Genomic DNA, 12,580 nt, shown 5'->3' on the forward strand with positions numbered 1-12,580 from the left:
CATTAGCTGAATCCTGAGCTTTGTTTCAGGATTCTAGAGATTTCACTTTTATGTGAAGATATTCTAACACTAGATATTAATTTCCAACACTTTCAGTTAGATCTTACTGTATTAGCAAAATAGTCAAGTTAGGAGAAGCTGAGTTTCCTTTTTCAGAGGTGACTAAGTAATCTAACTCACAAAAATAGGGACAACATTTTCAGTCCTTGTGACATCCAAAGGAAATATTTCCAATTTCCTACTCTTCCTCTTTAAATAAACTATTTTAATAACATCTGCGCCATAGCAAACAATGGGAGTTAAAAGCTAGGGATATTCTTCTCTTTGGTAATGCAGCTGCTGCATGCATGTAAACCAAATGTACTCAGTAGTATTCAGATTCCCTCTTCAGAGAAGAAGGTAATCCTATAACTTCCCGCCTCAATTAACCCTGCCCAAGAAAAAAAGAAACCTGCTTTCCCCACTGGTTCTTTGCCACATTTTCTTTCAAGGTAGTATAAGACAAACAGCTGTCTCCATAAGAAAATGTGTTTAATAAACAAATGATTTCTAAGAAGCAACTTCACAGAGCAGAACGATGGAAGTATTGTAGAAGTCAAGTGGGAAAATAAATTCTGAGACAGTGAATGCCCTTGAAGGCAACCTGAATAGAAATGAGTCCTATCTGAAACATTTGGAGTAACTCTAAAAATCTTAGTTGAAAAATAACTCCTCACTCATCTCCCCCCCACTCCACCCTTACACATTTTCTTTTTTAAGAGCAAATTTTTTTTGTTAAATGTTCAGATTCCCTGTTACTTTTAGTTGCATTTCATTTTGAGGTTTTGAATGTGTATAAAGGCTTTAAAATAGTGTTGAAGCTTTAAAATTGCATGGATACCAAAAACGTTCTTTTTTTTTTTTAGTGCATCTTTAATCATATATCTTTATCTACAAGTAAATGAACAGTAGCACCAGCAATTTCTGTAGATGGACACTTTGAAAAGGTAATTATTTTAAGTACTATGGTAATTTATGCTATTTTAAAGGTCCCACACTCTTATCAGTTCCTGTTGTACGTGACACAACTGCAATTTTGAAATGCACCACCTTCAAGTTGGGTGTTTTTTAATGTCCTCAGAGGAGGACTCTGAACACTTCCATTTTAAACATATCCTAGGCTGGTCTTCTGTCTTAAATGCTCTTCTAACTGTGGGAAGCCCAAATCAGTCTTATTACCCACAAATATTTGTATGCACAAGTATGTGTAGTTGCTAAAGGCTGCCTGACTCCCAATAGAGTCAGTAATCACAGGGAAGTCCAGTCATTATTTCTCAAGGGCCAGTAGAGTTCTGTGCTTTCACTTCAGGTATTTCAAGGTTGGTAATTCTTCCTCAATTTCCTTCTGAACTGTCATTCTAGTGCAGACAGAACGACCTTGGATAATTGGGGTTTGGGCCTTTGATCTAATTTGGCATCATCTATTGTGATGGAGTTTGATTTCTGCTAGCACTGACCATGTACAGCATAACAACACCACGCTGAGTCTTTGGGGTAGGGCTGCAGTAGAGCCCCTTTAGGGTTTGACAGAGAGTTCATGCTGCAAAGCATGAACCTTTTGGGCAATTTATGTAAGATCTTAGAATGCTTTGGGTTTAAATGGACCTTTAAAGGTCATTTGGCCAACCCAAGATGTTCCAAGTGAAGTTCTCAGGGACATCTGCTCTGGTGTGCAGCTGCAGTGTGAAGATCAACTGAATATAGGCAGGTGTAGGGGTTTTTCAGTTTGGGACAGCCTGCAATGCAGGAGTAGTGCTGGTTTAGCCTTTAACAAATCAGTTGAGTCACCTCATTGCTTTCAATAGTTGCATTTCACCGTTCTTGGTGTAGAGTGGTACTGAATAGATGCAGCTGATACATGTATTTACTTTCAAAAATGTTTTTTACTAGCATAACTTTTAAAAAGTTTTCTTCAACACCTATCCACTCCAAGACCTTTTCCCTAGGACTACTGTTAACTAGAGAAATATATGCAAGCCTGTATTTCAACAATCACCTCATGCCACCCCAAATATTATTATGCCCTTTGGGGAAGTATTTATTTTAATTTGCCTGCCTTTTGAATATGGGGTAGTCTCAGCTTAACTGAAGTGACAGATAAAGCAGTAGGTTCTGGTTCCAAGCTACCATGCCAAATATTTGACTGGGAGGGAAAAATCCTAGATGCAAAGTAACAGACTACCTTCAACTGAATTGATTATCCTTTGTATTTTTCAAATGAGAATACTTATTTCCAATATTGGGGGGTGAATATTTCTCCTTGACAAACTGGGAGGTGTGAGAACAGAATATGCTTCATTTCCTGCACAAATATATTTTTACAAATTAAATATCATTCCCTGTCTGTGCTATCCCCCAACCTAAAGGCAAAACAGTACTGCAGTTGCAATTTACGGTAAATCAGATCCCTCTAATGTGCATTAGTCATGTTCCAAAAATACTGTTGGATATGGCTTGGGGAGACAGCCTAATTTAGTTAACTTGAACTGGGGCAATTCTAAGGAATTACAGCAGTGCAGCCTTAATAACATGGTAAGGACTGCTAAAATGATATATTTCCATCATAATGGCGAGCACATGAGATAGGAATAAGCTGTGTTGTTCTATGGAATGCATTTGTAATTCTTGCTGTAGTATATGAGGGAAAGGAAACCCTCTCATTCACTTTCTCAAAAACATGCAGTACCATTTCTGAAGTTCCTTATTCCTAGAGTGAATCTCAATCTCTCAACTGTACCTGTCACAGAAGTTGGAAGGGTGTTCGACTTTTTTAGATGCTCCCTTCTTTCTAGTCTTGACACAGCAGTCTCAATTTTCTTCTCTCCTTCTTGAGTTGTAGATTTCTGCAGTGTGCTTGTTTTGCTGCTGCTACTTTTATTATCTGACTGATTACTTACAGCAGCCTAGAACAGAGAAGGAAAACTGCTAAATGAGAGTCTGTCATATAATGGGTACAAGTTAGAGATGACACACTTGATGCTTTCATTCATCACCTGTCCTTTCCGGCAAAGATTCACAACACCGATGCTTCTAAAATCAACTGTTATTAAAGACTCTAAAAAACCCACCACACAGTTTAATTTGTCATGTTGTCATTTCAGTCAAAATACTGAAGAGTTTGAGCCAGCCCTCCCCGTTAAATACAGCACTGAAACATAGTGTACATCTGTGGGCAGCTTCACACCCACTGCTGTTTTCTTCCATCAGTTGTCTATGTCTCAAGTTATGCATGCATCCATCAGAAATTAGGTTCTCATAACAAACAGCAAAATATATTCAGTTATCCACACACTCTGCCTTTTTGCCATCTTTGATACCTATATAGAAATCACTGTTTATGCAGCTTCACTTTGGTACTGCAAGCAGAAAAGCTCCCCTTACTAATAGCCATGGAGAGTAAAAAGCTATTTGGAGAACAGGAAAGAGGTGATTGAATTCAGTGCCTGCTTTGGGTCTTTGGATGCATAATGATTGTTTATTTCTTTTGTTCATCTGTATTTTACCCAAATAGCACATGCTGCAATAAAAAATTCAGACCTTCTAATATTCACCTCTAATTGCATATTCCAGCTGTTATTCCCTAAGCATTAAAGGCTAACATCTCACGTAAGCTCTGAAAGAACCACATCACACACAATTTTTCTGTGCCATCCCCTGCACAGTAGTTCTGCTTATGATTGTCATTAACTACCACCTGATACCCTCAGAGTTTACACTACAATTGCCAAACTATTGCACTGTATTTTCTTCTGGAGGTCTCAGTTTTGCAAGAGGGAACTCCAGACTTTCAGAATACTTGCTGTCATTTTAGCTTTTATGAAGTCTTACCAAACATAAAAAAAATATTCCCACATAACAACATTAGCTATAACAGTTATAATTATGGGCAGGTTTTCTAATGGGCAGGTTTCTAAAGATTGCTTACATTTTCTTTAGCCAGTTTCTCTGCTTGCTTTGCCTCTCTGGCTTGTCTTCTCTCTTCCCTTGTGGCTTGCTGCTCACGAAATCCCTTTTGCTTTTGCAGCGCTAATGTAATCCAAAGTGGTTGTGAAGTTTCCACTTTTTCCAACAATTTAGAGCCATCTACAGAGTGCCTGCTTTGAAGAACAGGCTTTTCTGAAAGAAAACATGACAAGAATTGATTGAGTAATGCACATCTCTTGTCTTGAGAAAACCCCTACAACTACCTTGTGAAAATTCTGGAGCAAAGCCCATTGAATGCCATGTCAGTCACAGACCTTTGCAGACTGCACAGCAAATCCTGAAACAGATTTTATGCCTCAGAAATAAGACCTAATTCGACACACTCACCCAGCTGTCCAAATTTATCCTTCTTTTTGTGTGTGAAAAAAAGAAATAAAAAGTCAGCAGTTCCACTCAGATACTGTTTTAGAAGTGTCCTGATGTTTGAAAAATTCAAGAATGAAAAAAAATGGGATTTCCCAATGAAATGCTGGATTTCTGCCTTGTTTTTTTGAGTGTCCTTACTCTGAAAGGGTAATTTTCCCTCTTGTACAAAATACTATTTCAGCACACAGGGGCTTTCAACTCTCTTCTGAGGAGACATTATAGCTACTCTAATTGTTTTCATCACTGAAGACTGCCTCTGAAACACAGACTGCTGTGCCCAGCTGTATTGCTTAAATAAAGAATTTGCCCACGATAAGGGGACCTACATCTTAATACTTTTTAAGCTAGATAACATTTCCTTAAAAAGAGAAGCAACAGAATGTAGATTTAAAAAATTACACCATCTGCTCTGATGACACCATTATCCACAGACCACAGAGTCCATCACTTGACTCACTAGAGGCAGAGGTAACATCTCTGCCAAGGAAAAACACACACACACACACACACACTACTGTTACCTCCTTGAAATTAATTTTCTTAAGTAGTTTGCACTGGTCGTACTGAATTTATGGGCTTCTGAATTAAATTGTGGGCATGGGAATTCACACTCATTGAGACAACCCTAAGCACAGTAACAGTCCTCCACAAGTAACATGCCAGGTAAAAATTATAACTTAAGACTAAATGTCTTCCTCTGGACCTCCAGTATCTCATTTTGGAAATGTAGACAATAACTAAATTTGCTTTGAGAAATACATACCTTTCTTCAATGGCTCAGGCTTTTTGTCATTTTTTTCTCTCCATGGAATACTTAGAGATGGGAAAAATGACTTCTTTTCTTTGATTTCTTCCTCTTCATTTTTGTAGTCATTGGATGGTATGGGTTGGGCTGCATTTGCTCTGTCTTCCTTTCTCCAGCCACCTTCTGATTCAGCTTTAGCCACCCTTTGCCCCAGCATTTCAGATAGGTTTGATCTGTTTATTTTGGAGAGAGGAGATGATGGTGGGGTCTGGCTGGTGGGCTTTGGAGCTAAAGCAGGTTTCTGTGGGACCAGGGACTTGCATGCAGGTTTCTCATGAGCAGGTAGAGCACTCTGGCTGGTGGCTGGTGTGCCCACAGGTGCTGAAAACTCCACCACAGTAACTGAAGACTCTTTTAAATTACCAGGGATGTTTGCTCTCCCAGTGCCAGGAGAGGTACTTTCTTGTGAAGTGAAAACAGAGGATTCTTTCTCTCCTTCTGTTGAGGTAAGTGGGTCAGGCACACCATCAAAACTGTCTCCTGCACTGTATCTTTTCTTTTTCTTTTGCTCTACTTGTTGATCATAATGAAAACGTAAAGAGTAGTTTGTCCTTCGTAACTTTATCCCAAAAGGAGAAACATTCTCTTCTCCATTTGGTGATGGTTTATCTGCTTTTTTTGTGCTGTTACTCTGCTGATTTTCCAGAGCGTTGGGAAGTTCTGGCTGGGGTAATTCCTTCCCCATAGAATGTGGAAAACTTGGAACAAGGAATGATGGAAGATCTTTTGCAAATTTACAGCCTTCAGTGTTGTCTGTCACTTCCCTATGGGTTTCCATTTTCTCTTTAAGCTTTTCAGCTAAGTGATCCTTAAAAGTGGAAACCACATCCTCCTTCGAATCAGCAGATGAGCCAGTGGTTCTCCCCACAGCCACTGTTTCATTGCCTTTTGCCACATTTACACTCTCAGTATCTGAATTGGTTTTTGAAGCATCTGAAAATTTCTGCCATGCTGGTGTTATTGAGAACTTTGCATTGGCAGAGAGGGTTTTCCTCAAGTTGCCATGGGGAGCACCGCGTCCTCCTCGGGGTGTCCAGTCATCACTGTGCCTGCAGGCAGTTCCTCGGTCTCTCTCATTATATTTGTTGTTTTCTGCATTCTTTAGGATCCTGGAGCGGATAGAGGCCCACTCAGCCAGTACAGCCTGGTTGTTCAATGCCTCTTGTGCGTGTTTCATTTTACTGCTGCTGGGTTTGGGATCCTGTTTTTTTCTCTCGGACTTCTCTGGAGAGGGAATATCCACAGTTTTCCTCTCTTCTGTTAAGCCAAGTAATGATTTGCAAGCCGTGTCCTTAATCTGGTTCAAGTTCACTGCTGTGCCACACAGCTGTGCTCCGGTAACCAAAATAGCTGTGTGGGGTACACACACAGATGATGGGAGGGAATGAGAGCCCTTACTGGTAGTGTGCACCCTGCAGTCTTTGACAGATGGAGAAGAGAGTCCTGCTCCTTTGATGGGCATAACAGGACTCAGATTTACTTTCTGAAATATGATCTGTTTATCTCCAGAAGACACTTGAAATGTGAAGGGTCTGGATGCCATTTGTCTTTCATCTACCTCTTGCCACCGAAGTTCTTCCCCTATGCGTTTTTGCTCCTGAGCCTCAACTTCCTTTTTCAGTTTCTGGGCTAGTATTTCTTCTGCTGTTTTAGTTCCTTTTTCTGGCTGTTTGACTTTTTGGAAACTTGATCCTTCTTGGATCTTCTCCTCTGCTGGATGCCGAGCAGCCCCTCCAGCAGAACACAACTGATCTTTTTCCTGTGGCTGTTCCAAGGATTTTTCTTGTTTTGGCTGAAGATTTTGTCCTTCTGTGTCTACCTTCTGCTCATGTCCATTTTGTTCCTTTTGCTGCTTCAGTTCATCTTGTAGTACACAGTCTGAACTTTCCATGTGCATTTGTTTTGTGAGTTTGTGTTTCCTCTGCTCTTCCCGTTTCTTTTTCTTGTCTGTCACTTGCTGGGGTTGTTCCTTCTCTGTCTTTTCTTTCTCCTTCAAATGCTGTCTTTGTTCCTCCTGCTTCTTCTCTTGTTTGAGGCTCTCAGGCTCTTTCTCCTGCTTTAGTTTTATTTCAGCTTCTTCAAGCTCTTTCTCTTCTAGTTCTTGTTGCTGTATTTCTTCCTTATTTTCTTTCTTGAGCTCTGTTTGTTCCTCCAGCCAGTTTCTTTCTTCTTCCTTTTGACTCTCTTTTTCAGTCCCATGTTGCTTTAATTCTTTTGGTGCTTGTCTCTTCTGCTCCTCCAGCTCTTGTCTCTGTTTCCCCTCCAGATCCTTGTGCTTCTGCTCTTCCCATTCCTGATGCTTCTGCTCCTCCAGTTCCTGATGTCTCTGCTCTTCCTGTTCCTGGTGCTTCTGCTCCTCCAGCTCTCGTCTCTGTTGCTCTCTCTGTTCCTGGTTCTTCTCTTCCTCCTGCTTTAGTCTTTGCTGTTCCTCCCTTTGCTGGTGTTGCTGCCTGTCCAGCTCTCGTCTCTGATGCTCTTGTTGTTCCTTGAGCTTTTGTACTTCCAGCTCTTGTCTCTGTTGCTCCTCCTGTTCCTTGAGCTCCAGCTCCTCCAACTCTCGTCTCTGTTGTTCCTCCTGTTCCTTGAGTTTCTGCACCTCCAGCTCTTGCCTCTGTTGCTCTTCTTGTTCCTTGAGCTTCTGCTCCTCCAGCTCTCGTCTCTGTTGTTCCTGCTGTTCCTTGAGCTTCTGCTCCTCCAGCTTTTGTCTCTGTTGTTCCTCCTGTTCCTTGAGCTTCTGCACCTCCAGCTCTTGTCCTTGTTCCTGCTGTTCCTTGAGCTTCTGCTCCTCCATCTCTTGTCTCTGTTGTTCCTCCACTTCCCAGTGCCTCTTCTCCTCAAGGTTTTGTCTTTGTTCTTCCTCCAACTCCTTCTGCACCTGCTTGTCCAGCTCTTGCCTTTTTTCAGCCTTCATCAGTCTTCTTTCTTCTTTATGGCATGTTTGCTCTTCTATTTTCAATGTCTCTTCTTCAGGGAGGTATTGCCTCCTCTCTTCTTCACAGCGTCTTTTTTCCTGTTCTTTTCGCATCTCCTCAAGTTCTTGGCACCTTTTTTCTTCCATTTCTCTTTGTTCTTCCATTTCTACAATCTGTCTTATCCTTTCAGCTTCAATGATACCCAAGTGATCTTCAATTCTTTTTTCCTCTGCCAGGTGAAGCTGCTTCTGCTCATCTCTGTCCTGGATTAGCTTGTCTGCTGTGAAGCGTCCATTATAACCTGGGTATATGTCCTCATACAGCTGAGTTTCTAGGTCCTCTGGCTCAAATTCTGTTATTGTTAAACTTTGTGATCCCTAAAATTGGAGACAAGTTTGGAGTTACTGAACATTGCCTGTTGGCTTGTTATCCTTCACAGTGAACCAAGAGTTGCAAATGCAAAAAAACCCCAATTTAAACAGTGATTGAGATGAGCCAACATATCCCACCCCAAGTTATGGATTACATCATCACATGTATCTCCCCTATTCCAATGATAGCCTTTAAAAAAAAGAAAACATCCTGAGAGTGACAGCAGTATAACAACAAATATTGAATCACTATTTGGTGTTCATTGGGACCTGCCATTTTAAATTTGCAGAAGCCCAAGGAACAGAGCATGAGTTTCATATGCCTATTCTTCTGCTACTTAGAACTCCATCCTTTAAGCCTGAAATAATTAATGCCTGCTTAGGGGCATTGTTTTGCCAGTTCTTTCATTTCAAATTTGATACTTGCAGAGACAGAGCTGTTGCCTGCAGAGAAAAGCTCTGCAAAGCTAGCCAGGAAAGAACACTCCTCAGGGAAACAAAATTTGCTTTCTTTTCACAAATCCTGAGCCAGGATATCTTCCTCATTAGCTGTGCTGAGACTCCAGTGCTATTGTAGGAACCGTGGGAACATGTATGGATAGCACAGCCAGAGCTTCCCAGGAATACTGCTCTGTTCTGCACCTGAAGAGTGCTTCCCTTTGGAAAACAGCTCAGCTAATGTCCTGTCCAGCCATCATTTGTTGAGCCATCGTTTGGCTCCAGTTAACCATTGTATAAACAAGAGGTTTAAATTTAATTTCTTCATTACAAAAGTGATAAATGCAAGTACAGTGGTGCAGAAGAAAGGGAAGTGGCCTCTCCTGAGCCCTGTGTAGTTGAATAGTCTTGTCCCATTTACAAGAACTAATAAGATGTTAGGATAAAAATCAAAACAGATGTGCAGTAAGTGCACAAAGCTACAACTTTATATTTCTCTCTGTAGCTGCTGCAAGAGCTACATTGCTTGAGTCTTATTCCTTCTTATAAGGCAAAGCTATTATCCCTGTCAGAATCCATGCCCAGTTGAGAGAATCTGATTTTTTCCCAACCAAATTTTGCACCATCTGATTGCCTATATCAGAGCAGCACTAACAGCAGCACATATCTTTAGACTTTTATGACCTAAAGTTTTTACTAGAAAAACTAGAATCAGAAAACTCTCATAATGTAAAACCCTAGTGGAAGAACTTCAGGATTAATTAGTAGTTGTCTCAACTGGCAATATGAAAACTTTTTTGCATCTTCTCTCCAGCTAGGGTTTCAAGTAAATAACAGTGTTAATCAGATCCAAGTCCTCTGCCTATAGACCCTGGTACACTCATTTATGGTTATTTTGTACCCAGTTTCAAAAATAATCTCCCTCCTCTCGCTGTTTGGCCAGTTATTTAATACCTTTGTCAATCTCTTGTGCTGTCTTGACATCCTCTGCTTTTTTGGCTTCACTGACAGTTTGTGCTTAGCTGCACTGTTGTCCAGACGAGCAAGAGCCTGAGGAACTGAATCCAAATTGATTGTTTCGATTGTGCCAGAACAGGAAAACTGCCTTTTTGGCCGAGCTGACTTCATTGGAGTGAGCTGTTTGTATCACAAACACAAGAAATCATTATTAAGCTATTTGTACCATTAAATAAATAAAGACGTAAATAAATAAATAAATTACACACACACACATGCATCTTAGCAAGTTTGAATTCAAAAGAATTATTAGAAGAAAACATTAGAAACCTTGGCTTTTCATTATACAAATTACATACTTCGGACATAAAAGTTGCAGTTCTAATATTTTCCTATTTTCAGTACTACATATTTTGATAGTTTTCACATAAAAATTACTTAGATGATTCTATTGAAGTTTTTTCACAGTTTAACTCCACTCTGAACTTGTTGGGAATGGGAAAGGCACAGGCAAGGTTTTAAGCAACATCAAACCCTGGGACATTTTAAAGTTTGCTTACTGGGAAAAATAATTTAAATAATTTAGATTTAGGCAGAAGCAAATCAGATTGACTTATCTCAGCTTCATAATAGAACAGCTACAGAGCTGTACTCTCTGCATAGGAGATGACTGCAGCATTGGATCTCTGACTGGCACAGTGCCTGTGGAAAACCTTCCCTCCAGAGCCCTGTGGAATTGTCCAAGACAGCTCCAAACAGCAAAATACTAAAGTAAGGCAACATTGGCTTTGATGGGTGCTTTATTTCTTGTGCCCTTCAAATACTTGGGTTCAGAAAGTGCAAATATAAGCAAACGGATTCAGTGAGACTCTTTTGGTGAATAAATAGTGGAACTGTATGTCTAGGCATGTAAGAATGAGCCTGTCATCTGTCTCTTCCATAAGTCATCAAACTATCATCCCAAGACTTGCATTTGGCATAACACAAATGGAAAAAGAAGACAGAGGAAAAAAAGGGGGGGGAAAACATCTTCTGTAAGGAAAGAAATCACATACATTGTTTTCAAGACAGCTCTGTAATCTTCTGAGGTTAAACATATGCTAATCAGGGAACCAATTACTTAAAAGCTGAGGGAACATTTTGCATATGCTTATTGAATTACATGCAGGCATAACAAAGTATTAGAAGTACTTATGAAAATTATGACTCTGTGATTAATACATCAAATAGAGGAATGCTGCAAGACTGGCAGAGACTGGGTTCTGCTGTTTCCTGCAATCAGCTCTTAAGATTTCTCAGTCTTAGTTATTGCTAGCTCCAAAAGTGCACAGCATTCACAAAATATTGGATGATCAGTCAAACAACGTATGAAAACAGAAACTGTCAGGCTTCTAATATCTAAAATTAGAATGTAACTCAGTGCAAACCAAGTATGAAAGTTTTTTTACCTTTTCTTCCATTTCATATCCTGTTCCAAGAAAATTCATTTTTCTCAAGAAATCTGGAGTGTCAGCAGACTAGAAAAGATTACCAAAAACAAGTATTAAAATAGAAAAGATCAATTCATTATGATTCAAAGGACTTGTGAAATCATGTATGTTAGGATAGGATTTTTCCATCTTTCCTATCCCTTCAGGACTGATAGATAAGCAATTCTTGTTTCTACATGCTCTGAGCTTGGCTTCACTGCTCCTTGAATCACTGCACTACAAAAAGCAAAACACTCAGGCTTCCTTAACAAGATAATCAGTTTCCAAAACAAAAGAAAGAGCACAACTTTGTAGGATTTTGATCAGGTCTTAATGATTTTATTTTCTCCTAACTTACATATAAGGAAAAAAGATACTAGCCTGTTCAGGCATTACCTGTGCTGCAAGGAGTTTCAACTCCATGTTCTTGATGACTCTTTTTAGAGAGCCAACAGACCCCCAGAGCCATGGAAGCCTGAAGAACCAGGACTCTTTAGCTACTGTACCTCTCCAAGCCATCATGGTGAGGAATTGTCAAGGCACAGGGCTTGAAGAAGCATTCATCACAGCCAGAAACATTGGGGTGTTTACTATCACAGTATTACTTCACAACCTAATGTGTGCTGGGATTCCATTACACCGCGTGGTTGTTAATATCAAGGCTAAATGCTCAGCTTCACAACTACAGGTTAAATTAAACCCAGAACTCTTGCTACCAATCCACGTTACTCGTTGGGAAAATCAGAAGTCACAGAGTATCACAGGAAATCTGTACAAAGTAGAGCAGATCTATGTGGTCCTGGTCACCAATTTTTGACAGGAGCCACCCCATCCCCCAAGACCTATGCAGATACACATGCCAAGGAGTTACAAGGCCAGCAGATGAGACAAGAGCAGAAAGCAGGGAAGATGCCATGCACCAGAATTCTCTGATAACACAGGTAATTAGTAGTGTGCAGAAACAAAAGGAAAGTACTGTGTGCTCTGGCTGACACTATCCATGGAAAATTGTTTTGTTTGTGTCTACAAACTGCCTCTGAGCAGGGATAGATGCTCCTTCAGTATTTGGAGGAAGAATTGTGCAAGGGATGTTAATTTTGTTTTGAAAACTTGATATTCTAAAGAGTAGCTGGAAAGAACTGAATTTCTCCCTTTGTGTTACATAAAAACACTCTAGCAGGTTTTAGTGCTTGAACTATTGTGTCCTTTGAGCTGGAAGTCACCAGGTGACACTAGGGT

The 12,580-nt window shown here is 40.2% G+C and overlaps 1 protein-coding gene across 3 annotated transcripts in view; it reads right to left on the reverse strand.

The window, feature by feature from the left end:
* CRACD (capping protein inhibiting regulator of actin dynamics) overlaps positions 1–12,580 on the reverse strand; it is a 132,608-nt gene that overhangs the window by 2,842 nt on the left and 117,186 nt on the right. For all 3 annotated transcript variants that reach the window (XM_058803035.1, XM_058803036.1, XM_058803034.1), the window contains 5 exons: positions 11,321–11,389; positions 9,870–10,052; positions 5,153–8,483; positions 3,965–4,155; positions 2,777–2,942 (listed from right to left, as the gene is read on the reverse strand). In XM_058803035.1, the coding sequence (XP_058659018.1) occupies positions 2,777–2,942; positions 3,965–4,155; positions 5,153–8,483; positions 9,870–10,052; positions 11,321–11,389 (3,940 nt within the window). The remainder of the gene's footprint in view (positions 1–2,776; positions 2,943–3,964; positions 4,156–5,152; positions 8,484–9,869; positions 10,053–11,320; positions 11,390–12,580) is intronic.

The sequence above is a fragment of the Ammospiza caudacuta genome, chromosome 4 (assembly GCF_027887145.1).
Source record: "Ammospiza caudacuta isolate bAmmCau1 chromosome 4, bAmmCau1.pri, whole genome shotgun sequence".
NCBI lineage: Eukaryota > Metazoa > Chordata > Aves > Passeriformes > Passerellidae > Ammospiza > Ammospiza caudacuta.